Below are 27,899 nucleotides of genomic sequence, written 5' to 3'. Positions count from 1 at the left end.
TTGGGCTCGCAGACAACCTTATCGGCCTCAGCCCCACCCCCTTCCGTCTATTGAAAACCCCAGTCCTGAGAACGGCCGGCGCTGCTGTAGCCTTGTCCAACTTTATTGCTCGCGAGGATCAGGAAAGGGGGGAGGGCGGGGGCGCAGCGGTTCAGCGGCCATCCCTGCTCCCCCAGGCGGCCCGCCCGGGCCCTGCCGTCGGGGAGGGGTTGTTCTGCGGGGCGCTCCTGGGACTCCCCCCTCCCCCGGCCCCGCGAACACACGCACACGCACTCACAAGGACAAATAAATACGGTCCGGACGGCACGGCCGTCCAGCCGCTCCCGCCGGTCGGGCCCCAGGGGCCGCCCTCCTCCGCCCGCTGCGGGGACGGCGGCGGCCCCCACAAGCGGCGCGCTGCGGCCGTGCGGCCCGGGTCCTCCGGAGCGCCAGCCCCGGGCGGCGACCCCGCGCGGTGGCGACAAAGCCTGAGCGGCGAGCGGGCGGGGCCTCAGCTCAGCGAACAGCGCTCGCGCCGGCTCAGCTGCCGGCTCAGCTTGCGGCGCCGCTGCTCCAGGCCGCGTTCCAGGCGCTCGTCCTCCTCCAGGGCGCTGCGAGGGAACGGCTTCAAGTCGGAGTCGGGGCCCCGGGCCTGGTCTCCCCCCCCCCCCCCCCCTCGCCCCAGCGCGGACCCTACTCCACTCACATCCGCTCCTTGTGGTCCAGATCCCGGACCAGCTCGTCGCGCTGGTTCACCAGCGACACCAGCTCCTCGAGCAGAAGCTGCTCTCGGTGCTGCTGCGCGGCCGTTTTCAGCCAGTCTGAGGGCGGAGGAGGCTGAGGGTCAGGAGGCGCCGGCCCCTGCTCTGTCCTGGCTCTCAGCCCCTCCCGCCCCATCTCCCAGGTCCCATCTCCTACCTTCGATAGCTAGCATGGCCCGTAGCTCCCGGCTCAGCAGCTCGAACCTCCGCTCCAGGTCCTGCTCCTCGATGCTGGGGTGGGGGAGGGGGTGGAGGTGGGTCAGGGAGAGGGGAACGGGAGGGGGAGGGGTCCCAGGGCTCTGACCGCTCTCTGCACCCCCCCATCCCACCTCATTACCCGTTGGCGGGGAGGGCTGGGCTGAGGGCAGCGCTATACCCCCGTCCCTGCGCGGAATCATCTTCCTTCCAACTGTTCTCCAAATGCTGGATGTTTATATTGTCTCCTCCCATCCCTACTGCCTTTTTTTTTTTTTCAGTTAAGAAACAAGCTTGCAGGATTATTTGGATGAACATTATTCATAAACAGCAAGTATTAGACTAGAATTATTCTGAAAAATGATCCAAAATGCAAAAGGGAAGCAAAACTGCCTTCATCGTGCAGGACTAGAAAAACAATCACGGCCCAGAGTCGCGTTTGACCCCACTTAGGAAACCAGCTCAGATCTCCCTGGGCTTCGGTTTTCCTTATTGTAAATAAACAGGGTCAAACTGGGGCACTCAGCCCTGACCTGCCTGTACCACGTTTTTCTCTGGGACTTGGTTTTCTGATTCATAAAAATAGTACCAATTTAAAAGGTGTACAACTTATACAGGACTTTTGAGGGGAAAAAAATAAGATGACTGAACAATTTTTCCAAAAAGATCTTTGCAGACAGAAGAAAGCGGTGTAACGGTAATGGGTAATCGAAGCAGCCAAGATTCCCTGTCCTGCGGGCCCTGGATTGGCTGGGGTTGGCGCCTGCACTGGGCGGGGCCTGCCGGCACTGGGCGGGGCCTGCCGGCACTGGGCGGGGGCGGCCTGCACTCACAGGAGCTGCAGCTGGTCCTGCCTTCGGATGAGAGCATTCTTCTTGTTGACCAATGTGAACCATTCCTGGATCAGCACCTCCTCCTGCAGCTTGTCGGCACCTTGAACCAGGCCAGGACAGTCACCAGGCCTGCCCCCAAACCAGGTGGCAGGAGTAGGGTGGCTGGGGAGTGGGGAAGGGGCTTGCTTCCTTGCGGCATCCCAGAAGCCAGAGCCGTGTGCCTTCAGCAAGCTGCTTCCCTTGCCCAGCTGCAAATGGGGACAGTGACCCCAGCCTTGCCTCCTCCCACCTCCTCCCCAGATCAGGAAGGGCTGCAGGGCTAGGCAGATCTGGTAGCATGTGTTGGGGAGTGGACTCCAGATGCCTGCCCCACCTGACTCCATAAGGCTCCTCAGCTGTGTCTCCACCTCGGCTGCCCGCCCATCTATCTGTCTCTGCTCCTGTTCCAGGGCCTGCAGCTCTGCACACACATACTGACTTGTGTCCTGGAATCTTTGCTGCAAAAAAGGGGGGCAAAGGACAGGGTGGGCTCAGCCCAGGCTCCGCCTAGGAAGTGCCACCCACCACCTCCACCCACCTCAGACCTCCTTACCAGCCCAGCCTCTTCCCCTGGACTTGGGGGTGGCTCCTCTGATGGGGGACTCCCACCTGCAGACAGAGACCAAGCTAAAGCACCTCCAACTGACACCAGCCCCCCAGGGGTTCCCCAGCTCAGGATCTGTGAACAGCCTGAGCTGAGCTGGGTCGCTAGTCCTGCAAAACTACTCACCAGGGGGCTGCTGTGGGGCTGTGGTTGTGGGTGGACCAGGGGCAGGGCCGGGGTCAGGGCTCAGGCCTTCCTGTGGAGAAAGAGGCCAGTGAGGTCTTGTAGGGATTTCCCAACAGCCCCGCCCTGGGGCCAGCCAGAGCCTCTTGCACACATAGGGCAGGACGGGCCCTCAACCTCACGCCCTGCCACCCAGCTGCTTCTCCAGTCCGGCTACACAGATTCCACCCCCACCCCTCTAGGGAAAGTGCCTCCTCAAGCAAAGGTCACGGCCTTCACCCTCCCTGGCCCTGTGGTCCTGGGCCAGTCCACTCCCACGCTTGGAGCCTCACAGTCCTCGTTCCCTGGGCTGGGCTGATGACCCTGGCTTCAGGGGCTTTTGTGAGAGTCAGGGCTGAAAGGCTGAGAAGGGCCTGGCTGGGGCCTCTCCTTCCCCCCCTCGCCCCCTCCGACTCCCATCACCTAGTGCTTGCGTCTCCATCATGGCCAGGGGCCACACAGTGACACCGTGACACCGAGCTGACCTGATGCACCTCATCTCCAGACCTAGGCCATCATGAGCCGGCACCTCCATATCCTGGCCAAAAGGGGGCACCCTCCCACCTTATCAATGCCCCTGCCTGGAGCCTGCTGTGCTCTCCACAGAACACTCAGAAAAGGTCAGGTTGGCTGGACCTACCCATTTTAGCCTGGAAAGGCAGGGCTGCTCCTTAATGTGCCCCTCGCCTGGCCACCTGCTGGGAGAGGCAGCTCTGGGGGCTCAGGTCCGCAGACAGCCCAGCCCCTTTGATGGGGCTCCTGCTCTGGCCCACCCTTCTGGGTCACAGGGTGGGGAGAAGGGGTTGAACCACCCCACCGTCCACTCCACCCTGCACGTCTCTGAGAGGCATCACTGGACATACCCCACTCCGGTGCCATCCTCTGTGGCCCGGGTCGATGGCAGCCTCCTCACCGGCCACTACCCACGCCCTGCCTGCTGACTCTACCCTCAAGTCACAACTGAGGGGTCTTCCTAAAACCTTCACCTGCTGGTGTCACTCTCCCCCGGCCCCTGTCAGCCCCCAGCCTTGTTGTCAAGGCCTGGTGGCAGCTCCAACCTCAACTCCTGCTACCCCAAACCGCCCCGGACACCACCCCCCAGCCATAGGCACGGACTTTTCGCTTCCCCAAATAGCTTCCTCAGCCTGGGCTGGCCTCTATCTGGGGCTGCCTACCATCAGCAACCTTCAGGACCCAGCTCAGCTCCACTTCCTCGAGGCCCCTTCGGGCTCCCACACGGCTTTCTGTCCCCCTTCCTGACCGTCACACCTCCTGAAGCCTCACTGATCCCCAGGCTGGACAGTGCTCCCGCCATGGCTTCCCAGGCCTTCCCCATCACAGCGCCCACCCCCTCATGGCTGCTGGTTACCCATGTCTCCCCTGCCCAGAGGTAGCCCCTGCAGACAGAGTGGGGCCCAGAGGAGGCACTCAGGGCCCACCTACGAAAGGTCACTGACTAAATATTTATGCGTTGGGTGCTGCGCATGTATTGACTCCTTTAGTTCCCCCAACAACCTTGTGAGTCAAGGGTGATTACCACCCCATTTCACAGATGAGGAAACTGGAAGTCAGAGATGAGGCTCATACAGAGCCGGGCTTAGGACCCAGGGCTATCCAATCCGAAGATTTGTTCCCAAGCTTGGCCACCAATTTGCTTGTTGCCTCTGGGCCAGTCATACCCTTTGGGCCTCTGGTTGTGTCTTTGTATGTGGGAGAAAGTCCAGCCCTGTGTAACCTGGGGGTTGCAGAGCTCCAGAAAGGCATCTGGGGGAGAACACAGTTCCCCTTTTTTGACAGCACCCTGAAGTGGTGTCTCAAGGCCACTCTGTGAGGAACTTTCATGCATTTGTTTCTCATCCTCAGGGAAAGAGCACAGAGAGGTTAAATGGCTTCCCTGGGGTCACACAGCCAGTCAATACTGCAGGGCCTAGTAGAAAGTACCATTTAAGAATTCTGGATTCACAGGTGAACCTCAACTTCCTCTGCCTCTTTCTTCATCTCCCTGAGCCTCAATGTTCCCACCTGCAAAATGGGGTAATCGTTCCTCCCTGGAAGGGGCATTGTGCAGAGTCAGTTAGTAGCTGATGAAGGGTCATGGGGGTAGGCCAGGCACAGAGAAGTGGGCACACCACCCACAGAGCAGGCAGAGGTAGGAGAGTGAAGGAGAAACCCCAACCTCAGCAACAACTGAGCTTACTCACACCAGCCCTGATGGGAATTCCAATACTTCCTCAAGTCTGGCCCCAATTCCCCTTTCTACACCCTCATGTATGGCCCCTCCTCCAGGAAGTCTTACTGGGCAGAGGCACCCTGCTCTCCTCATTCTGCTGCTTCAGCCCCACCCCAGCTTCAAGGTGCCTCACTTCATCCCATCCAGGACTTTGGGAGCTCCCAAGGGCAGGGACCGGCCTGACCTCCTCCCACCTCATGCACGGGGCATGGGGGATGGGAATGGCCAATAAGGAGGAGTCCTGGGGCGCCTGGGTGGCTCAGTCGGTCAAGCGTCTGACTCTTGGTTTCCGCTCAGGTCATGATCTCAGGGTCGTGGGATCGAGCCCTGCATCGGGCTTGGCGCTCAGCACAGAGTCTGCGTGAGATTCTCTCTCTCCCTCTGCCCCCCCACCCCGCTTCTCTCACTCTCTCTCTAATAAATAAATAAATCTTTAGGGGGGAAAAAAAGGAGGACTCCCTTCCAGGCCTATGGGTCAAATATCTCCTGTGGGACAAGGGCTGGAGAGGGGCCTGGCTTGGAAGGACCAGATGCTGGGACTCGGGCAGAGAAAGGTATAGGATGGAGCCTCCCCTTTAAGATTTAAAGAGCCGCTGACACACATCAAGGAGGCTGTGGCCAGAGGCCAACAGACCGGCCATGGTGGCTGTCTGACCCCTGCCAAACATCTCCTATGGGTGCCTCCGGTGCTCTCCCTATCTCTCATACACAATGCCGTGCCTCTGACTCTGTATTCAAGGCTCCTGCTCTGCAAGCCAGCCTCATCACCACCTGCAGGCCTTCCGGGAGATGAATGGCAGGCAGATCCCTAAATGAAACCTGAGCTTTCCTGCTAACACACTTTTACTGCAGCAGGTCCCCCCACTTGAGAACCGCCCCGTCTCAGTTTTCATCTGGGAAAGCTTGCCCACCTTAGCAGCCCCGCTCACATGGCTGCTTCTTCCAGAAAGACTGTCCCAGTTTGTGCCTTCCCTTCTTTAGAACTCAGGGGTCATCCCCCGGCAGCTGAAGGCTTGGGTGGCCTGACAGAGCTGTCCCTGCTGTCGCAGGCAGGACGGGTGCAGTGGGCAGAAGGAACCCCAGCTAGGAAAGCCACTTCAGCGGCTCTGAGTCCTTGAGCAGATCCCTGCCTTCTCCGGGACCATCTCCCCTTCAGTGCAGTGACCATGTGACAGCCTGAGAGCCCCTAACCTGAGACCTGCAGGGGCTGGGGTCGGGGACATCGGCACCCGGCAGGGTCTACGGTCTCCATCCTCCCGTTATCAGAGAAGAATGGGTCTCCAGGACCTGGAGTTAAAGATCCAAGTCAGAGATACTTGGGGTTGGGAGGCCCTGGATGGTCCCATCGAGCACAGAAGCTCTGTCCCCGCTTACAGGGCAATGGTGGCTCCTGGGTCCACCCCTGAAGGGAAAGAAACGCCCCAACCCACTTTACAGTCCATAAAGAGCAGTGCGCTGAGTGCTGAAAACATGGAGCCTTCTAGGAACTTCCTACTCCAGCCCATGATTCTACTACTTGGGTGTCAAGCATTAAAAACCATTAGCATATATCCCAAGGCTGGCAACAGAGGTGGAGACCCTGCCCCGGCCGCCGCTCCGAGCCTGGGGGGCCTAGGCTTCCACGAGTCCCCAGAGCAGGAGCTCACTACCTCGCCAGCGGACTCCTCCGCGGCACCGCGGGTCCTCCGCTGAGAAAGCGCCTCGCCGGGTCCAGCTGAGTCCCGCTGCGCTGAAGCGGCCGCCCTGGGCCAGCTCTGCCCTTGCCCACCCCCGTCCCCCCGGGCCCGTGCTTCTCTGCCCCGCTCCCCCGGATCCCCGCGCCAGAGGAGGGCACTCACTGCAGCCGCGGCTCCGGAAGCTCTGGCCGCTCCGGCCGCTCCGGCCGCTCCCGAGTCCGCGTCGTCCACCGAGAAGGAGTTGCTGTTCCGCAGCCGCGAGCGCCTCTTCTTTAGCAGGTCGGCGTCGCGCACGTGGGAGAAGGAGCCGTGCGCGCGGGGCGGGGGCACCGGCCCGGCCTCCCCGTTGACCGACGGCCGCCGCAGCCTCACGCCGCCCCCCGCGCCCGGCGCCCCAGCCCCGTTCACCAGCCCTTCGGCCGGGGGCACGGACGCCCGGGCTCCGGGGCCGTCGGCAGGGGCCTCCGCCGCGCGCGCCTCCTGGGCGGCCTCGGCACCGTGGTCCTTGGAGGCCGCCTCGGGAGCCTCTCCGTCCGCGCGGTTCTCGGGCTCCTGGGGCCCCTTGGGCTCCTCCGGCGCCTCGGCCCGGTGCTCGCGCAGCCGCTGCGCCAGGCCCCCGGCGTCCAGGCCGTCGGGCGCGCTTGGCCGGGCGCTGGCCACACAGTACGTGCCAGCGCCGCCGCCGCCCTCCAGCTGCACCAGCTGCAGCTCCTGCCCCGTGCAGAAGGCGCGGATCTGGCACAGGTACGTCATGACGATGAGCTTGTCGGGCACCGACAGCAGCACCATGTCCGCCGGCTCCAGCAGCCGCGACACGCCCAGGGCCGCGAAGCCATCGAAGGCCTAGGAACGGTGGCCTGGGGATCAGCGGCGGCGGCGGCCGTTACCCGGCGACGCTGCGGCCCCTCCCTGGGCCGACCGAGGAGCCCCGGCGAGCCGCACGCCGGGGTTGGCCTAGCAACGCCTTCCCCCTTCTATTGGGGGAGATCTAGCGGCAGGGCCCGCCCCCGCGTCACCCAGCAACTGCACACCAAAGGGTGGTTTCGGAAAAACCATCTGGTGGAAATATGCTTTAAAACAAAACTAAGCTAAACTACGGGAAACGAACAATTTAAAGCCCAAGAGAGTAAAAAGTGGCAGAACTTCCAAAGTCCAGGGCTGGGGCCCTGCAGCCCATAGATTCCTCTCCTAAAGACCGACCGGCCCTAAATCGTGGTCCTACCGCCTGGCTCTAGAACCTTTCCCTCCAGGCATTGCTCCCTCCGCATCTCACCTGCTTGTTGTTCTGTTTGATGTTGAGTGGATCCAGGGAGGCATAGTCACTGCCGAGCGAGAGAGGGGATTGGTCAAGGCTGGCCTCACACTGCCCTCCCGGGAGGCTCCCTCATTCATCCCCCCCCCCCCCCCCCCCCCCCCCCCCCCCCCCCCCCCCCCCCCGCCCACATCTTGTCTGGGTAGAATCGGTGCAGGATGGCACAGAAGGCCAAGCCGTTGCGCCACGATGTAGTGAAGTTAGTGACTCGGACGCCACGGTAGCCAGCAGTGACTTCCTGGCACCACTCCAGCAGGGATTGACTGGAGCTGACGGGGGCAGGCGGTGCCTAGGGACACGAGGATGGGCTCAGGGAATGTGAACATAGGACAGTACCCTCTGCCCCTCGGGCAGAAAATAGCCCCAGCTCTGGGTTTGCAGGGGTCACCAGACACCACTGGCCAGAGCCTTGGGACCAGGCAAAAGGGTTTCCTGCCCTGTGGTTATCTACCAAGGTCACCTAAAAGGTCAGTGGCCCCCAGGCAAGATCAGAGGTCACCAGCAGCCACACCTCAAGGTCAGCCCAGAAAATCAGCTTAGGGGTGTCCGGCTCCATGCAGCCCAGGGAAGACAAGATGGGGGAGCCAGGGCATCCTGAGAGAGGAGAGGGTGAGGGGGGCTCCTTGAAGCTGAGCCCCTGTCCCACCACACCCCAGTCGACCAGGTGGGTCCATGCAGAGCCGCCGTTAGCTCAGCCCCAGGTTAGTGGGAAGCAGCAGACTGGGCCCTCGGCGGCCCCCATCCCTACCTGGCTGCCCGGCAGCCTCCCGTCCTCTTCAGGCTCCTCTGGGGAAGAGGCCCCCGAGGGCTTGAGCACCCCGGCCCCTGCCCCGCTGGCTACCTGCGCCTCAGTCAGGCTGGCCTCTGGGAGGTTTCCCTCAGCTTCTTTTCCCTTCTCAGTCCCTGAGACCCCAGCTTCTGCTTCCTGGGCCTCCAAAACACTGGATTTGTTCTCTGGAGGCCCTAAACCCTCCATCTCTGCTTCTGGGGCCCCCCAAGCCCCAGTCTCGGCCTCTGAAACCCCCAAAACCCCAGCTTCCTCCTCCTGGACCCTCAAAACTGTAGTCTCTGCCTCTGCCTCTACTCCCTGGGGCCCTAAAACTCCATGCTTAGTGACGGAGTCCTGTAAAACCTCGTATTTGAGGGTCCCCCCGAGCCCGGTCTCTGCCTCCTGGACCCCCAAAGTCTTAGCCTTCACCTTCTCAGCCTCTAACACTGTAGTTTCTGTCTGGTCAGTCCCCAGGCCCTCAGCCTCTGCCATTCCAACCTCTGGCCCTAAAACCGCCACCTCTGTCTCCTGGGCTCCTGCTGTGTCATTCTCTATCCTTGGGACCCCTGAACCCCCAGCTGCTAGCTCCTGGGTCCCCAGTATCTCAGCTGCTGCTGTCTCAGTCTTGAATCCTGGGACCCCTGAACTGCCTACCTCTGTTTCCTGGGTCCCTGCTATCTCAGATTTTATCCCTGAACCCCCCACTTTTGTCTCTTGGGTCCCCAATATCTCAGCCTCTGCCCTCCCAGCCTCTATCTCTGGCATCCTGGAACCTCCCATCTCTGTCTCCTGGGCCCCCCATATTTCAGATTCTGCTGTCTCAGGCTCTATCCTCAGTATCCCTGAACCACCAGCTATCTCCTGGGTCCCCAATATCTCAGTCTCTGTCATCCTAGTCTTTGTCCCCAGAAATCCTGAATCCCCAGCCTCTGTTTCCTGGGTCCCCAGTTCCTCAGACTCTGCCATTCCAGCAGCCTCTGAGTCCAGGACCCCTGATCCTATGGTCTCTGTCTCCTGGGCCCCCAATACCTCAGCTTCTGTTGTCCCAGTCTTTATCTCTGGGAACCCTGATCCCCCCACCTCTGTCTCCTGAATCTCCAGTACCTCTGACTCTGTTCCCAGGACCCTCAAATCCCCAGCCTCTGCCTCCCAGAACCCCAGATCCCTAGACATTACCCCCTGGTCAGCTGCTGGTGGGGCCCCCTGGTGCCTGCTCACCTGGGGCCTGACGCTTGCTGTTCCAACAGAGGGACCCAGCTCCGGGCCTGTCCCCCCAACACCAGGGGCTCTGCCTCTCACCGCTGCACCCTCTCTCTCCTGGCCTGCGGCAGCCCTGGCCCCCTTAAGGTCACCAACATGCCTGATGTGCCCTGTAGGCTCTGCTGCGGGTGTGCTCAGGATCACGGGAGCCTCATCCCTGGCCCTGACCCCTGTCCTCCCCTGAGAGCCCCTTGGAGGAGCCTCGGGAGTCTCCTTGAATCTTGCCTCAGCCCTCACCCCTATAGCCTCTGGTCCCTTAGTGTCCACACGTCCCACCTTTGACCTCTGCTCAGCATCCACTTGACTCACTTCTGAACCCTCTTCAGCCTTCCCCGCTCTGTCTGACCTCTTCGTGTTCACCTCTCGGACTCCTGACTCATGCTCAGTGTCCACCCCTCTAGCCCCTGGCCTGTCCCCAGGGCTCCCCTCCTCCACCTTGGGTTTCTGCCCTACCAAGGAGTCTCTGGAGTCTCCATCCTCAGTGCCTCGGCCCAGCCTGGCTCCCTGAGCCTCTGTCCCTTCCTGAGGGCTTTCCTGGGCCTCGGTCTCCCCAGAAGAACCCACTCCTGCTAGGGGAGCCCCTGAGGCTTTGGGAGCCTCATCCTCCCCTTGGGCGCCTGGGGGCCAAGGGGCATCAGAGCCTTTCCGGAGCCGAGGCGCTGGGGTGGGGGCCACATCCTGGCCTGGCTGCCTTGAGGACCTGAGGAGAGAGCAGGAGAAAGCATTGGGGAACCCATGTGGCTCCCCACTGTCAGCCCCATCCCCACCCTTCAGATTGCTAGGGCATTGGAAAGGCAGGTTGGCAGGGGAATGCAGCTTTCTAACAGTGGGGCAGGGGATGGAGGTGGGGCTCATTCCAAAGCTCACCTCTTCTCTGGTGGGGTTCCCGGGGGCCTGGGGGACTTGAGCCCCACCTGGCCCCCTGCTACAGTAGCTGGTTCTGACCCCTGGCCCCGGGACGCCCTGGCTGGGGGCGCAGGGGCACTCACAGGGGCTGGGCTGGTATCCTCCGCACTAGAAGGGCTGGCAGCTGGGGAGGAAGGAAGGGTGGGGCGCTGAGGCCTGGGCCCTGAAACTGGAGGTCCGTTCCCTCCCCAGTCCCAAACCCAGCCTGGGCCTCACCTGCCTGCCGGGGTTGTACCCGGCCCTCCTCCTCCTCCTCACGAAGTGTCTTCAGCTCCCGAGATGGGTCTGGGGTGGGGATGGGGGGCAGGTCAGCCCAGGGGAGGGCCCTGCAGGTCTGACCCCTTCCCCCCAACCAGAGTCTTGGGCCTACCTGGGAAACGCCCCAGCCTCAGGGCACCGCCCCGGCCTGCGAGAAGAGACAGGCCCTCCGATGCAGAGAAAGAGAGAGAGAGAACCACAAGGACAGACAGAAACAAAGCCTTAACAAGCCAAAGGGAGGGATGAGGAAGCTAGTGGCTGAGCACCAGGGTGGGTGGTGAGGACTGGTGAGACTGGACTGCACCTCCCCGCTGTGCTTTTGGCCCAGCCAGCTCAGGGCAGGTACCGACCTGGGCAGGCACCCACTTGAGGCTGAGGAGAGGGCCTGAGGGACTCAGCTAAGGACCCAGGCCACCATGGGACCAGGAGCCAAGTTTGGACAGTCAGAGCTGCTGGGCAGGTTGGAAGTGCCTGGGCCGAAGCGAGCCCCCAAACTGGGCATGCGCACGCAGGCCTACCCCCCCCCCCCCCCCCGCCTCCCCGCAGGACGAGCGGCTCCCGCCCAGCTTATCCCCCACCCTCCCTAGGTCTTGGTGATCTCATCCATGGCAGGCTGTGAGCCCACCTGGCTGGGGGACACGAGCCCGTGCCTCCGGGGTCCCCGGGCCATTAGCCTCCTCCTCGTCACTCTCAGCAAAGTCGTCCAGGTTGCCCACATCGCTCGGCTTCACACTCATGAGGCTCGCGAGACTCTGCATGTCATCGTCCCTGGGGAGGTCAGAGGTCAGGGGTGAGGGCTGGGGTCAGAGGTTGCAGACCAAGGCCAAGGAAGGAGGGTGGGCACTCACGTGGCGCGGCCCTCCCGCAGCAGAACCCCGGAGAGCGTGAGGCTCAGCTCGGCTTGCACCACCTTCACCGACTTGGGCTTCAGCCGCAGCCGCAGGGCAACTGGGGCCGGCACGGGCCCCGCGTGGTGGGCCAGGTCCACCTCGGCGGTGGCCAGCACCTTCCGCTGCCCCTTGGACTCCTGTGGGCCAGGGAGAGGGGCCGGGGGCAGGGGCATCAGTGCTGCCCCAGAGTCCCCAGGAGCCCAGCCCCAGCCTGCCGGGCCACTCACATTCTCAATAACAAATGTCCATTCTTTGGCCTCGTACTGGTCCACGTGAGGGTCCTGGGAAAAGGACACTGGTGAGTACTGGGGCTCTGGGGTGAGGGCCGTGCTGTCTCTCCTACTGCACGTGGAAGGTATGTATGCGTGCTGCCCCCTCCAAGGAGACCTCCTGGGCTACCCCCACCCACGTCTTGGTTCTTGGTCTCACCCCTCTGTTCTCTCCTATTTGGATGGGTAACCCACTGGGGATCCCCCATGGCTGTCTGGGCTGTCATTGCCCCCCCCCCATTCCCACCTATGCAGAAGGGCTAGGGACTCACCCTGTAGAGGGTCACAGAGATGTCCACGTTCTCCGGCACCATCCACACCACGGTGCCCCGGTATGGGTTCTGGATGCCTGGCTGCCAGCTGTGGGCCTGCAGTGAGCGGTCTGAGGCCTCCCCTGACTCACAACTCTCCCCTCGCCCCCTGCCCTTGGCTCTAGACTCAACCTCATCTTTCTCTCCCTTCTGTGGATTCCGATCCAAACCTGAACCTGACTCCACTCCCCCATCAGTCCTCACTCACCCACGTTCCCTGCACCCTCTGCTGGCCTCACCCCCAACCTGGACCCCCCCCCAGTTGACAACCTCCCCCACCTTGGAGCAGATGCGTCGGTTCCGCCGGGTCCATACCACCACCAGCTTATCCGGTTGCCTGGGGGTGGGGAGAGGGGGGTCTACTCAGTCAGGCCCACCCACCCAGCCTCTCCATCTCCTCCGGGGTCTTCCTTCTGCCCACATCCCCCTCCCCCAGGAGAGGGCCTGGACAGCTCCTTATCTGGAGCCACCCGGAGCAGGGTGAGGCGGCTCAGGCAGGGTGGGGCCCCGGGCAGAAGGGCAAAGGCCCCATGTGGGGCAGGGATTATGAAGACAGTGAGAGAGACAGAGGCGTACAGACAAACAGGCACACACAGAGACAGAAAGATACACATAAACCCAGCAAGGACCCTGCAAGAGACACACAGACTCAGAGACACCAAGAGAGACAGACTCGAAGTAAAACAAAGCCGTTCACTCACAAATATTTGGGGAGTGCGTACTGTAAACCCAGACCAGTTTAGAAGGCAGAGCAGAGCAAAGGAGAAGCGAGACCCTTCAGGGGCTGAGGACAACAGAGGTTGGGGAAGAGTGCCAGTCAAGGAGGAAAATAAATTAACAAGCTGACTTCAGGGAGATCGGAGAGAGCCACTGGGGTCTCCTTGAGGTTGGGGTGTCTGAGTAGAGGCTGTGCGAGGGTCTGGAGAAGGAGGGCTCAAGGAAGAAGGAATGGCAAGTGCAAAGAGGTTGGGGGGAGGCTCGGGGTCAGAGTACGGGGCAGAGGGCGGGAGGTGGTCAGAGAGGCAGAGGGTCAGCTTGTCATTAGACACCCACCCAGGGCCCAGGGGCCCTGAGAATCAGCCATGCTCCCCACCTCTCAAACCCCGAGCCCTGGACTCTAGCTTTGCAGGGCCCCTGACTCCCACAAGGGGCATCAAGGAAGACTTCCAGAGGGTGACCTCCAGGCTGAACTGCATACGCCAGGGCAGACTCAGAGGAGAGGCAGAGTTGTGAAGAGACAGATAACGCAAGAGCGAAGAGTTGCCTGGGCAGGGCCCAGCCCCACAGAACTGACACGTGGCTGGGCCTGCGAGGGAGAAGGCCCTCTCGGGTTAGAGGGTCCAACTGCTGCCCAGGAGGGTGGGGATGGTTGAGGGGACCATGAGGCCGAGGACAGTACAAGAGGCTTTCTTGCCTGTACCTAGCCCCATGCCAGGACACTTAGGTCCACCCACCTCACTGCCCCCCTGCAGGCTGAGCCAGGATAAATGGCTCTCCAGGCAACCCCTGAGGATGCTGAGGCCCAGAGAGGTTGGGAGCCAGGCAAGGTCACAAAGGTCAGCCCAGAGCCCTCCGGCCTGCAGCCAAGCTCCCCTTCCCAACCCCAGACTGCCAGCGATGGCTGAGCCAGGGTAGCCATGGGGCCTTCCCAGAAAGGGGAAGCAGACAGGGGGTGCCTAGAGAGGGCGGGGCCTGGCTAGGCAGCCTGACTCAGGCTGGGCACTCCCTCCTGGGGAGCCAAGACCTGGGCAGGGGCAGCTTCCTAGCCTGGGCTCCCGGCTAAGAAGCCCAGGAGGCCCTGCCCACCCCCGTGACTCAGAAGCACTGACACTGCCCGCACCCCGGGCCTGCTCTCTGGGACCGTGCCCAGCGTCCCCCTGGCCTCACCCAGGATGCTGGGGCAGAAGGCCGAAGCCAGAGGCCAGAGTTCAGGTCCTAGCCCTGTGCTGTGTTACCTTAGCCAGCCCCTGGTCTTCCCTGGGCCTCACCAGATGCAGTGAACGGCCCTCTGGCTGGCGCAGTCAAAACCGGGGATATGGCTGCTGCCCAGGGGACCCTAGCCTCCTGCTCACTCCCCTCCCTTTGGACCCCATGATCCCTTCCTGCCCCCGCAGCTCTTCCTCTTGGGAGCCTAAATTTAGCCCCGCCTGGAGGGTGAGGCCCCCACAGCTGTGCCCTAATCCAGCCAAGGGAAGCTGACACCAGCGAACACGTATATTTAGGGTGTGACGCAGGGGTCCGGGCAGCTGCGGGTGGGAGCATGTGAACAAGATGCCCCTGGGGCCCTGAGGCAGTCGGGGCCAGGTCCTGCACTCTCTCTCACGTATCTCCCCCCCCGACCAGGCCACCTCGCCCTCCCCAAGCCCTCTCCTCCCAGATTCACAGCCTTCTAGGCCCTCAGGCCCCTTTAAGCCCAATCCCTGCCTCCCTCCTCATCCCTCCCGGTGCTCAGTTTCCCCTTTTAAGGACATTGTGGAGACATCCAGCCTCCCAGCACCCACTGTGGTTGAAGTGTGTGTGTGGGTTCCTCTGGCCCAACAAGTGGGCAAGGGAGGAGGGGGCAACATCCTTGTTCTGGGCAGTCCATGGGGGTTTCTGCCACAACCAGGCCACCCGCAGACCTCAGAATTTGCTCCCTTTTCTGATGTTACCCTGAACCATCCCTCTGGTCACAAAAACAGGAGGCCTCCCTTCCCCCAGGGCTGAGCCCCATGAGGAAGGTGTGGGCACGGACAGATGCTCAGGCCTGCAAGTTCTGACCTCCACTCCCCAAAAGCGACCCACACCCTCACCTCCAGGGGTCCCACAAGCTGCAAAGGCATTTTTGAGTCTCTGTGTCTGGGACACCAAGGTGTCCAGGGCCCAAGGTGGGGGCAAGGGGCCACCGGGCTGGGGGCAGGGCTCTCTCGGGCTCCAGCGGCCTCATGGGGTCCCGGCGAGTCTGCGGAGGCCCCCGGGCCTCCCTGCCACTCACCATTTCTTGGTGCACTCCACCACCAGCTCGTGGTAACAGGCCACAAACTGGAACTTGGCGGCCCGCTTGCCCACGCGCTGCAGGCGCTTCCACACCGAGGTCATGGCCCCCGCCGCCCCCGCCGCCGGCTTCTCAGACTCGGGGCTCCCGCTGGCCAGCGACCGCTGTCCGGGCCTGGGTCCCCATGGCCTCCCGGGCTGCTCTCCGCGCTGCCCGCCCCGTCCGTCGGAGATGTCCGAGGCTCGGACCCGGGGCCGATCACCCCGCTGCCCCCGCTGGGGCCCGCCGGGTGGTCCCGCTGAGTCCGCCGGGTCGTCCGGGGCGCGTCGGGTCGCGGGAGCGCTGAGCCGCGAGCGCGCCGTTTCCTGGAGCCGCACCCCCGTCGGAAGGCGGGCGGGGCTCCGGCGGGGGGCGGAGGCCGGGGCCGGGGCGGGAGCGGGGGGCGGGGCGGCCCGGCTTCCGGGGCCTCGCACCGCCACCGCGGTTGGGGGGGGCCGGGGGGGAGCGTACCAAGGGGAAGGCCTGGACCGCAGCGCCTGCTCGTAGCGCGCGGAGGCGGTGTGGACGCGCGGGCCGGGGAGAGAACTACCGGCAACTTGGTGCGGCCCCGGCGAGCACTGCCCGGGCCGCCACCCTTCCTGCCCGCAGCCGTGGGAAGTACGTACTGATGGCCCCATTTCACAGATGGGGGAAACAGAGCCCCAGAAAGAACAGACTTGCTCAGGGCCACACTGCGAATCTGGGCCAGGGCCAACTGCCAACACTGGGGTGGCAGACTCCTGCTGTCACCCAGGTCTCAACCTAAGTAGGAAGGAGCAGAGTCAGGGGTCAACCTGGGTGGCCCTACCTGTGGGCAGCACGGCACCTGACTCCTTAGCTGTCAAGTGGGAAGATAGTCCCAACATCCCACAAGCAGCTGATTTCCAACAAGTGTGTGACCTTGGGCAAAGTACTAACACTCTGAGCCTCAGTTTCTACCTCTGTTAAATAGGGATAATTATAGTTCTGACTCTTACACAGTCACTAAGAGTATGAAATCTTGGGAAGCATTCAGTACGGAGACTGGCTGATTTCCTGAGGTCTCATTGAACGGAATCCGTTATCGCAGGCTGGAAAGTGTGCGTGCGTGTGCGCGCGTGCGCGCCCACGCTCATCACACACGTGTTTACTCTCCCTCCCCTAAGAAGCCTGCCCCAGGCGTTAGCCGCCTTGTTCACACCTAGATTAGAGCCCTTATCGCCTACCCGCGGGCCCGACATGGTAATGAGCACCTGCAGGTATCAGGCCCAGAGTTAGAGAACTGCCCCGGGGCAGCACATCAGCTTCTTTCCCTCCCTGCCAGCACTCAGCAAGATTTGTGAATGGACTGCAACCTGGTGCTTAATAGATTCTCGGTTTGAACAGGGTATCTGATCTGCCAAGAGTGCCCGCTGTTGTCTCCAGAGGCAAGTGACTGTGCACAGGGCGTGGGGGTGAGCAGCCTGTACGCCTAAGTGTGTAACTTCGAGGTCCTCTCCTCTTTATCTCAGGGAGTTGTGGGGGTTTTATGTGTGTGCCTGGAGGTCTGAACACCCAGCATCCCCAAATGTGCAGGCTTCTTCCGGCGAGCCTGACACGCGGGTTTGGCTCCCAGGCCCAGCGGTGTGGTCCTCGGTTTCCTCTGTAAGAGAAAGCCCCTTACATACAGGCCTAAAGGCTCCAAGTGCTGTGGGGGAGCCAGGCGGCCTGTATGAGAGTAAGTGCAGAATGGGAGTGTCTGGCACCCAATCACTCCTCACCGAAGCTGGATCTCATGCCCTGGAGCGCAGGGCCCTGCCCCTTTCCCCCCGCCCTCTCGCCCAGGGCTTATGTGGCCTCTAGGGAGGTGTGGGCCAACGGAACTTCACCCCCTTCTGCCTCTGCAGCTGTTTCCTCCCACCCAAAGAGCACTCACTAGCTCCCGGGCCCTTCCTGGAGGCGCCTTCCCCTCTCCCGCCGCGGGGCCCCTAGGCCCGCTGGCTCAGGCCCACCCATTTCCTGTGCCGCCCCAACTCCGCCCCCACTTGGGGTGGAAAGTTTTTCTCAAGATAGGCGGCTCCTTCTCCTTCCTTCCCGGAGGACCAAAGCGAGTTGGGGATGGGGGGGGCGGGGAGGGTTGGGCTCCCAGATCTCCGGCCAGAGGGGAAGTTACTCGCCCGCCGTCGCAGACCGCGGGACTAGCTCGGCCAGCTCCGCATGCTCCCCAGCCCGGTCGGCGGAGGGAGAATTCGCACTCCGTCGCCGGCAAGCCTTTCTTCCACTCCGGGGTCTTGGGCGCCACCTGCCGGCGGAGCGCGGGACCGCACTTTCCAGAAACACCACTATCTCCCCGCCCCAGAGCCAGGCATTCAAAACACAAGAACGCAGAGAGAGTATTTATTTACCTATGTGCCCAAGAGTCTGGCCCCTAAACTTAAATATCCAGCACGGAGCCTTGGCCCTCCCGGCCGTGGGTGGGTGCAAGAATGGGGATGCCCTGGTCTAGAGCAGTGGAACCCAGAGAGCAGAGGTGGGATGCCCCTGAGCCAGCAGCTGCCAATAGCAGCAAAAGGTGAAAAGGAGATGGGAACCAGGCACTCATCCCAATCCCAGAGACGTCGAGGGGAGTGCCAGATACTTTGGGCCCCACCACCAGACTGAAGGTTGGCCAAGCTGGGGTGCACACATGTGGGAGTAGAGGAGGTCCAGTGCCAGGGGCAAAGGCTGTAGCCCAGATGCCTGCCCCAGTGCTAGCTAACCAGTCAGGAGAGAGCGGGTTGGCCACTTTGCCTCTGAGGGGCCCAAGGCTTGCCTTCTTGTGAAGTGAGGTGGTACAGGGGGAAGCAGGCACTGTAAGTCTGAGTACCTAGTAAGGGGTGAGTTTCTGAGCCTTTTGCATGGGTGCATGTTCCCCCCACCCCCAGCTCTTCAGAGGCTGATGTGAAAGGCGTCCTGCAGCCACTGGTCCCGGGCATTGTGTGTCTGGGGCACAGTGAGGGGTGGCGGGTCCGGGGGCAGGCTGGCATCAGGAGGCTCATCGTCATCAGACAGGCCAGCATCAGGTGGGTAAGAGCTGTCTGAGTGCAGGGAGGATGACAGGTCCTGGCACAGGCTCAAGTCTTGGCACAGGTGCTTATAGTCTTGGATGGACTCGTACAGGCCCCACAGCTGGCACAGCAGGGACATGTCCAGCTGCCGCAGCCCCACCTGCAAAAGACTGAGGGTGGGCTGGGGTTGGGGTCCAGGCCACCCTCAGCCCTAGCCAATCTTCCTGCACCTTTCTAAGCACAAAGTTTTGTGGACAGCAGATGCCACCTGCAAGCTGTGACTCTAGGCAAGTCACTGACCCTCACCTGTAAAATGGGGATAACATGTACCTAGGAGGATGGAATGAAATAACACGAAAAGAGCATTGAAAATACACGGTAACTATCGCCATAAACGGTAATTATAATCATTGTTACTCTATCCCCTCTGACCCAACCGGCTTCTGCAGTTCTTCTGAGACTCAAGCCATGAGTTCCCGGTTCTGTGCCTCTGGCTGTGCTCCGCCCGGGACCCTCACGCTCGGCGGCAGCCCCCCGCCCAGCTGGCCCGGGGCCCAGCCACTCACCATCTCCTTGCGCAGGGCTGCTAGTGCTGAGTCGAGATTGACAGGGCGACGCGGGCCGAGGGGACCGGCGGCGGGTCCCGCGTTGGTGGCGCCCGCAGCGTAGCGGGGCCCATCTGGGATGCGGGCCGCGCGGCTCAGCTCGTCGTGGATGCGGCTGCGCTGGCTGTAAACGCGCTCCAGCTCCCGCCACGAACCCCCGCTTGCGTTGAGGAGACCGCTGAGGCCGCGCGGTAACGGAGGGAGCCCGGCTAGGGCGCAGCCAGCGCCGCCTGGCGCCTCGGCCGAGGGCAGCCCATTCATGGCCCGGCCGGCGCGGACGGCGATGCTGCCTCCTTCCCTTCAACGCTCCGCCCGGGCCGCAGCCCGCAGGCCCCGCACCGCGCGGCCCCGCCGGCCGAGCCCAGCAGCCGCCCGCAGGCCGCGCTTTGTTCCTTCCCCGACTCCTCCGACTCCGCCCCTGCCCCACCCCCTTCGCATGGGCGGGGCCTCTCTTAAAAGGGCTACGGTGGTGGGGCCACATCGTGAAAAGCAGAGAAAAGGAATGGGGCATCCACAGGAAGGGAGCCAAGAAAGGGGGCGGGCGAAAAGACCAAAAGCGGCGAACGCGGTTCCTTTAAGGTTCTTTTTTGCTCCCCCCCACAACAAAGTGTTTAATTAATCTGCTCAATTTTAACTCTCGAAGGAAAGGATCTAAACCCGGGGGTGGGGGATCAGGAGACTTGGATAAGTCCATACTTGGTCCGTAACGGGCAACCTGACGCCCTGTCAGTGTCTCAGTGTCTGAGTACCTGGGCTGGGCATGAGGTGGATCAGGATGATGGTATCAGAATGCTCAGGGGAAGGAGAAGGTAACCAAAGGGGACTAGAACCCAAAATCACACTCAAGAGTGGGAACTGAGCACTGGATGGCTGAGGAGGCTGCAGGGATGCCGCAGAGGTCCACACCTCTTGTTCCTGCTTTTGAGGGAGGCTATGACCTCCTCCTCAGAAAAAAGTGTCTCATAGTCCTCTCCCTCCTTCCTCATTCGGAGTGGGGGAAACCAAGCACAAACAAGCCCAACTAATCTCTCAGGGCATCAAGGAGAGCACATTGGTAGGGTAAGAGGCAAAGGCAGGAAAAAGGCGAGTGGAGCTGGAGCTGGCATGCACACTCAGAACCAAGAAAAGAACAAACCACACAAGAGAACAGCTGTTTTTCTGGACAGGGTTTTTCTCAGGAGGGGCCTCTTAGTGTTGCAGCTGCCGAAGGCTGCGCAGAGCCTCGGCACAAGCCCGGATTAGGCTACACAGCTGGATGCTAGTCTCCAAGGAGGCGCTAGAGCCCAGCTCAGCTGAGGCCCAGGTCAGCTTCTGCAGGAGGGCCTCCTGTGTGCAGGCCAGGACATCTGCATTTGGAGGCACAGCAGGAGGGGGTGGCCCCTGGGCTGCCTTGAGCCCTGCTGCAGCTCCCTCACAGTGCTCTGGACGGGGTACTGGGGGCTGAGGGGCTGGCCGAGAGCCCAAGGGGAGCTCCGAGGCAGAGGCAAGCTGGTGTTCCCGAGCTTGGGAGAGGGCAGCCTGGGCATTCAGAGCTAAAAGAGGAGAAAGTGGGTGGAATGGTCAGGAAGCCTGTCCCCCATCAGCCCTGGGCCACCTCCTTATTCTTTACTGTTCTGCTCTTTCTATGCTTGAGATGTTTTTCCTGCCCCTCTATAAGGTAACTCATCCATTTTCTTCTTTGTGCCAGAGTTATTTATGCCCTTGCTTCATCTCTCCCATCAGGACTATGCCCGATTGAGCTCAGACTCTTTATAGTGTCTGGCACACAAGTATTTAGTGCTCCTACGGAGTGAATGGTCCTCTCTAGAGCCGAAAAGGGAAAGTATCTTACCTCCACCTCACCCAGAGACTCCACTGTCACCTCCCAAACCTACTGTTCCCGGGCCTCTCTCACCACGCAGCTTCTCCACCAAGCACACTCGGCCTCTCACCCGGATTATCTTTATCCACGTCTGAGTCGAGCTCCTGACAAGCCACGCAGTAGATTTTCCGCTGTTTGTCTTGGAGGAGGATCGTCTAGAAGCAGAGTGCACGGGGGCACGGATGAGACGCAGGGCGATGGGGTCCAGAGGGGAGAGTTTGGAAAGGGCCGTGCGGCCTGGTCCGCGGCCCCATTCCGGATCCCACGTCCCGAGTCTCTCCTCACCCCGCAGTCCGCGCACGTCTCGCCCAGCATGCGGTAACCACGCAGCAGGTAGTCGCCCATGAGCCGGGAGATGCGATCCTGTCTCTCCCTTCGTGCTTGCAGAACCTTCGTTTCCGCTTCCGTTGGGGGCTCCCAGGAGAAATCGTCGGCTTCTGGGGAAAGAGAGGCACAAGAGACAGAGGGGTCTTGCCCGAGTGGGATACCTCTTGCACCCCGCAACCACAGGCCCCCAACAGCCCAAAGCCTCACCAGCACCGTTCAGAGCCATGTTGCCGTTGTCGCCACTAGGCTCACCGGACGTGACGTACAAGCAGAGCGCTTTCCGCTCGGCTCCGCCCCCCTCTATTTAGGCCTAGGATGAGGGCGGAAATGGCGCCTCTCAGACGTCAAGTTGCCCATAGTGGGGCGTGTCTGCTGCAGGAGACCCTGGCCTGTGGGCGAGCCCCTCAGCCCGAACCCGGCAGACGATCTTTGGGCTGGCCGGCCGCAGGAGGGGAGTCTCCGGGGTAACGCCGCTCGGGTCGCAGGACCTGAAAGTGGCTATGCGGGTTCGCCCTTCCCGCCCGCCGCAGATGGAGAAGACCGCTTGGCATGAGAAATCCCCGCTGGCCTCCGTCTCCCCTTGGATTTCCCTTTCCGCACAGGTCGGACCCGGGGCAGGCGGGGCAGTGGCGTAATCAACAACACCCTTGATGATAACAAGTGGTCCCTTGAGCGCTCGTACAGCCTATTCAGTCCTCAGTGCTTCTCACTTCCGCCGGCAAGGCAGGCCAGGCGGGGGTCGTTCTCCCTTTCTATACCTTTCAGCCTATTTCAAGGCACCCTCACCCCCTTCTGCATGTTCGGAGGCCCAGTCTGCCGATCCCCTTAACCCCAAGGACTGGGACTGATGCGAAGTACGCCCCTCACTTTTTTTTTTTTTTTTTTTTAAGTTTAAGCCCCGAAAACGCTGTACTGGGCATGCGCAGGTCCGGGTCCAGCAGTTGCGGAGGGGTTCCTGCTGGATGGTGAGGCTGAAGGACCTCCTAGATATGCTTATGACCGTTATGCTTTTTTTAGGTGGGTCTCTGTTAAAATTACTAGTGCTCCCTGAACACTGGCCTTGATTCTTACCCCTCTTCTGTGTTCTTTTTCTTTCCCTTATTAGATTTGGAGAAGCCAGATGGGGCAGACAGTTGTGCCCAGATGTGCAGCCTGAAGTGCCTTAAGGCGGTACACCAGGGCAGGGGAGAAGGAGCTAGGATTTAGACCCTCGTAATCTCATTGGCAACCTCCTTCTTTAACTAGACAGCACGTGCTTCTGTATTCTTACCTGAAGATTGAATGCCCTCCTCCTGGCCCCATCTTCCTTCTACATAGACTCCCTGGAACAGCTGTTTTCTGACCCTTACTGCTGCCTGCTTACTTGGAGAGTCCTGTGCCCCTCTTCACTCTCCATCTACCGGCAGGCTCTTCGGCAGCAGTGTTCCTGACTCAGGGCCTGACCCCAGGTTAGTTCGGCCAAGCTGAGTAGAGGAATTCTTGGACTCTAGCCAGCATGTACACCTCCAGGTCCATACTGTCTTCAGCTCCCAGCCCCATCCTAAATTCCTCAGTGCACCCTTCTGTGTCATCATCATGGCCAGTATCCACTCAGCCAACAGCTTATTCTTCCTGGCACCAACTAAGACCCTGGCACTCACCCTCCTGTTTAATCCCTGTCATTTACTCCTCATGACAGCCTTATCGGGAAGGTACTATTGTTACCCCGTTTTACAGAACAGGAAACAATAATTCTTTTAAAACATAAATCAGGAGACACCTGGGTGGCTGTTGGTTAAGTGTCTGCCTTCGGCTCATGTCATGATCCCAGGGTCCTGGGATCGAGTCCCACATCAGGCTCCTTGCTTGGTGGGTAGCCTGTTTCTCCCTCTGCCTGCTGCTCCCTCTGCTTGTGCTCTCTCTCTCTGACAAAATAAATAAAATATTTTTTAAATCAATCAGTCAATCAATCAGAGGGTGCCGGGGTGGCGCAGTTGTTTGAGCATCGGACTCTTGGTTTTGGCTCAGGTCAAAGTGGTGGGATTGAGCCTCACATGGGGCTCTGCGCTCAGCTCCCTCTCCCTCTGCCCCTCTCTGCTGTGCTCTCTCTCTCAAATAAATAATAAATAAATCTTTAAAAACATAAATCAGGTCATATCTCTCTTTTGCTCAAAAGTCTCTGGCATCTCCCCATCACACTTAGACAAAAATCCAAAGTCCTTACTATGGTCTCCAAGGTCCTACAAATCTGGCTCCTGGCCCCCCTCCACCCTTCCCACCCTCCCTACAATCCCCTCCCACTACTCAAGGGAATTCCCATCACATTTCTCCCCTCCGAGCCCCTCCCTTGGACAAGGCACAGGCCTGGAATCAGGTTGGCCTGGGTTTGATCCCGGATCCGCTGCTTACTGGCTATGTCACCAGGAGTAATTCACTTCACTTCTCTGGACTTCGATTCCTTATCTGTGAAACCAGGTCAGTTATACCTACTTGGCGGGGTTGCCGTGGGGATTTAGTGAGATGTGAGGAAAGGGGTGGTAGGAGGCCGTTGACTCCTAGTCTCTCACATGAATGCAGTTGCAGCAAGCAGGGACACTACCTTGGTTCTGGACTGTCTTGTTCCAGGATGTTTGTACAGTGAACAGCCTTGGACAGTCCAAGCTCAGAGTTCCTCTCACTATGACACAACTCAGCCTGTGTGTAGGCATCCATATGAGTCCACCTGCCTTGCTTTGGCGAGACTTGAGGGTAAGGGGAAGTGACAAATATGCTCATGTTCATAACACTTGGGTGCTGTGAATAATAAAGTCCTTAATCTCTGCCTCGGAAGTCTCACGTCTTCTGCCGGTATCCATGAAATTGTGTCACCATAACTTGTTTATTTGAAAATAGGCTGAAATGAGTGATTTGAAATAGGGTGTTTATTTGAAAATAGGGCGAAACTCTTTCACAGTTCTTGATTGTTTGGGCACTGAGGATGAGATACTGACAGAAACACGGTTTTCGGTATGAGGAAGTATGAGGACCTCATGCGTTTACTAACAGGTTTGGAGGGAAGGCCAAGGGAATCAGCAGCACACACATGGACCAGATTGTATAATCAACCAAGCAATAAATGGGCTTCAACTTTATTTCCTGTTCATGAGAACGAATTGGGGAGGGAGTTGCCGGCAGAGAACCCGGACGTAGATTCAAAGTCAGCTGCCAAACATCGTCCAGGTTGTTGCTAACTCTCCTCTGGGTGGGACAGGGGAGTGGAGGGGCCAGCCTCAGGTCTGCCCCATTGTAACAATCAGTACTAAGACTTATCCGGGGTGTACAGAAGTTTCTATCCCCTTTCAGACAGCACACACACACACACTAAACATGAATGGAGGGAAATTTACTACCACTACGGACGAAAACCAGATGAATCATTAGAATTTTGCTGGCTCACTTGGGAGGTAAGGGGAAAGACATGTGCTGCTTGTTAAGGGAGAATAACAACAGCTGAGCCATCTTACAGCTCAGTCCTTCCTACCGTCTGTCACACCAATCTTATACCCACTCCAAGATGACAGTAAAAGGTCTCAGTTTTGTTTTTTTATTTTTTTCCTTCCAGTGAGTCCTGGCTGCTATAAGGGAGCTTTATCCCACTCAGGGAGACTCTCTTGAGACAGACCAACTCCCATAGAAAACCATGATGAGTCATCGATTACTCTTAGGGTCCTTATTGTCTTAGTTTTGGTGGGTGTACAACGCTGCTAAAGGTGACACAAAGAGATCTAGTTAAATTCTTGTGATCAGCTCCACTGTCGTAGAAAACGCTCCTAGCCCTTACATTAAAACTAGGCAGGGGCGCCTGGGTGGCTCAGTTGGTTAAGCGACTGCCTTCGGCTCAGGTCATGATCTCAGGGTCCTGGGATCGAGCCCCGCATCGGGCTCCCTGCTTGGCGGGAAGCCTGCTTCTCCCTCTCCCACTCCCCCTATTTGTGTTCCCTCTCTCGCTGCCTCTCTCTGTCAAATAAATAAATAAAATCTTTAAAAAAAAAAAATAATAATAAAAAAATAAAACTAGGCAAAAACAAGATGTTATTATCACAGTGAGATAGAAATAGCCTCTACCAAGGTAGACTCCTTTATTGCGCTTTTTTTTTTTTTTTAAGTAGGCTCCACGCCCAGTTCAAGCCCCAATGCAGGGCTTGAACTCATGACCCTGAGATCCAGACCTGAGCTGAGATCTAGAGTTGTACGTTTAACTGACTGAGCCACTCAGGCACCCGTCAAGGTAGTCTCCTTTAAAAGAAAAGTCACAGCTGCACAACTCCAGCCCAAGTCCTGACAGACATCTATAGAACACTCCACCCTACAATAGCAGAATGCATATTCTTCTCAAGTATACATGGAACATTCTCCAGAATAGACCATATGTTAAACCATAAAACAAGTCTCAGTAAACTTAAAAGGGTTGAAATCGTACAGAGTATGTTCTCAGACCACAATGCAATGAAATTAGCAATAACAGAAGGAAATTTGGGAAATTCACAAATACATGGAAATTAAACAACACACTCTTAAATAACTAATGGGCCATAGAAGAAATCACATGGGAAATTAGAAGCTTCTTTAAGATTTATGAAAACAAAAACACAACATACCAAAACTTATGAGATGCAACCAAAACAGTGCTTAGAGGGAAATTTATAGTTGTAAAATCTTATATTTAATAAGAAAAAAAAGACCTAAAATCGATAAATTAATTTCCACCTTAAGAAAATAGAAAAAGAAGAACAAACTAAACCCAAAGCAAGCAAAAGGAAAGCTATAATAAAGATCAGAGAAAATCAACTACCTTACAAATTAGTTCATTGAAAAGATCAACAAAATTGACAAACCTTTATCTAGACTGACCAACTCAAGCCCAGCTTAGCCAAAGGGTATGAACCTCGCAGCTCCAAGTGGAAAGCAATGTGGCTGGGGTTGCTACGTCAAGGAGTCCCTAAATGCAAGGTAGATAATGTCAGTGATAGTAACCCTGCCACCCAATAGAGGGTTTTGGACGGTAATGTTTTCAGCTAACTGGAAACAAATCACAGCTGACCAAACTAGGTCACTTATGTAGATGCCCATGCTAATGGGTTTTATTCTCTAATGAAACTGACAGGAATCAAGCTGTTGATTAATCCTGCATTGCCCAGATTGTCTCCATTTCTGCCTGGATCCTTCCTCATACAAGACATGGCAACATGTCCACCATCATAGAGGGGGGACAAAGTAAAGGACTCTGTGCTTTTTTTTTAAGATTTTATTTATTTGACAGAGACACAGCGAGAGAGGGACACAAGCAGGGGGAGTGGGAGAGGGAGAAGCAGGCTTCCCGCGGAGCAGGGAGCCCGATGCGGGGCTCGATCCCAGGACCCCGGGATCATGACCTGAGCCGAAGGCAGACGCTTAACGGCTGAGCCACCCAGGTGCCCCAGACTCTGTGCTTCTGGTGCAGAGGCCAGACGTGTGATTCCTGCCGACGTTCATCTGTTTGTCCTGGGACTAGAGAGGCCACAGTGTACGCAGTGTTGCCCCTGTTCACTCCTGAGGGGTTGAATACACAGAACCTCTTACTCCTTCTTGGGGCTATCGGTGGTGCCTCACACTTTTTTAGGTTACAGTGGTGCTGCTCCGGTCCAGTCAGCCAACTTGGGCCACATTATTGTGGTTCTTGAGACTCATCTGTGTTTTTTACTTTCTGGATGATCTAGCAACAGTGCAACTTTTATCCCAAAAGCTACTCAACAATGGGCTAATAGTCTAGGTTTTTGGTGGCCCTTTCAAGCTCTCTATCATCCACAGGCATGTGGTACTGTTGAGTATTGAAGTAGCCTCCTCAAATATAAACTCAAAAAGCTTGCGAGTCTTGATCTCCAGGTCGTGAGTTCAAGTCCCACGTTGAGGGTAGAGTTTACTTAAAAAAAAAAACTCAAAAAGATTTCTGACCCTGCATCCTGGTCCACACACCTCAGTTCAGCAATTCAAGCACTGAATGTGGCTGTCCCCAGGAGAGAGCCATCTCCCCTTGGCCAGGTCCTTTGTCATGATCAGGATAAGAGGGGTGGAGTTTAGATAGACCAATTTTTAAAAATTCCCTGGGTTGGGGCATCTGGGTGGCTCAGTTGGTTAAGTGACTGCCTTCGGCTCAGGTCATGATCCTGGAGTCCCTGGATTGAGTCCCGCGTCGGGCTCCCTGCTCAGCGGGGAGTCTGCTTCTCCCTCTGACCCTCCCCCCTCTCATGTGCTCTCTCTCATTCTCTCTCTCTCTCTCAAATAAATAAATAAAATCTTTATTTTTTTTTTAAGATTTTATTTATTTATTTGACAGAGAGAGACACAGCGAGAGAGGGAACACGAGCAGGGCGAGTGGGAGAGGGAGAAGCAGGCTTCCCGCTGAGCAGGGAGCCGGATGCAGGGCTCGATCCCAGCACCCTGGGATCATGACCCGAGCCGAAGGCAGACGCCCAACGATTGAGCCACCCAGGCGCCCCATAAATAAAATCTTTAATTAAAAAAAAAATTCCCGGGGCACCTGGGTGGCTTAGTCGTTAAGCGTCTGCCTTCCGCTCAGGTCATGATCCCAGGGTCCTGGGATCGAGCCCCGCATCGGGCTCCCTGCTCGGTGGGAAGC

General features: G+C 58.8%; 3 protein-coding genes and 1 long non-coding RNA gene across 8 annotated transcripts; 1 reads left to right on the top strand and 3 right to left on the bottom strand.

Moving 5' to 3' along the window:
- Positions 1-391: 391 nt before the first annotated feature.
- On the bottom strand, positions 392-15,790 carry EHBP1L1 (EH domain binding protein 1 like 1). 5 transcript variants are annotated; one of them, XM_032414395.1, is made up of 19 exons: positions 15,429-15,790; positions 12,734-12,791; positions 12,416-12,511; positions 12,102-12,155; positions 11,833-12,011; positions 11,610-11,752; positions 10,943-11,011; positions 10,688-10,850; positions 8,540-10,520; positions 7,923-8,080; positions 7,753-7,801; positions 6,642-7,322; positions 2,538-2,607; positions 2,361-2,416; positions 2,142-2,265; positions 1,769-1,868; positions 898-971; positions 686-800; positions 392-590 (listed from the first exon to the last, which is right to left on the bottom strand). In XM_032414395.1, exons 1-19 carry the CDS (start codon positions 15,530-15,532, stop codon positions 491-493), a joined length of 4,374 nt encoding a protein of 1,457 aa, XP_032270286.1. In that variant the 5' UTR covers positions 15,533-15,790; the 3' UTR covers positions 392-490. The 5 variants fall into 5 exon arrangements, with proteins under 5 accessions (XP_032270286.1, XP_032270287.1, XP_032270289.1 ...); XM_032414396.1 differs by having other exon boundaries at positions 9,779-10,520; XM_032414398.1 differs by having other exon boundaries at positions 10,274-10,520.
- Positions 15,791-17,809: 2,019 nt separating this feature from the next.
- FAM89B (family with sequence similarity 89 member B) lies at positions 17,810-20,184 on the bottom strand. Its single transcript, XM_032414835.1, has 2 exons — positions 19,039-20,184; positions 17,810-18,632 (listed from the first exon to the last, which is right to left on the bottom strand). The coding sequence occupies exons 1-2, from the start codon at positions 19,336-19,338 to the stop codon at positions 18,354-18,356; spliced, it is 579 nt and encodes a 192-aa protein (XP_032270726.1). The 5' UTR covers positions 19,339-20,184; the 3' UTR covers positions 17,810-18,353.
- Positions 20,185-20,230: 46 nt separating this feature from the next.
- ZNRD2 (zinc ribbon domain containing 2) lies at positions 20,231-21,584 on the bottom strand. The gene is made up of 4 exons (XM_032414834.1): positions 21,473-21,584; positions 21,224-21,375; positions 21,009-21,093; positions 20,231-20,609 (listed from the first exon to the last, which is right to left on the bottom strand). Exons 1-4 carry the CDS (start codon positions 21,489-21,491, stop codon positions 20,266-20,268), a joined length of 600 nt encoding a protein of 199 aa, XP_032270725.1. The 5' UTR covers positions 21,492-21,584; the 3' UTR covers positions 20,231-20,265.
- Positions 21,585-21,669: 85 nt separating this feature from the next.
- On the top strand, positions 21,670-22,954 carry LOC116638739. The gene is made up of 3 exons (XR_004300715.1): positions 21,670-21,867; positions 22,156-22,282; positions 22,371-22,954. It is a non-coding gene; the product is annotated as an uncharacterized LOC116638739 (long non-coding RNA).
- The last annotated feature ends 4,945 nt before the right edge of the window (positions 22,955-27,899 follow it).

The sequence above is a fragment of the Phoca vitulina genome, unplaced genomic scaffold (assembly GCF_004348235.1).
Source record: "Phoca vitulina isolate PV1807 unplaced genomic scaffold, GSC_HSeal_1.0 scaffold16, whole genome shotgun sequence".
Taxonomy (NCBI): domain Eukaryota; kingdom Metazoa; phylum Chordata; class Mammalia; order Carnivora; family Phocidae; genus Phoca; species Phoca vitulina.
The sequence above is the reverse complement of the archived record's forward strand: the minus strand, read 5'-3'. Positions and strand labels throughout refer to the sequence as shown.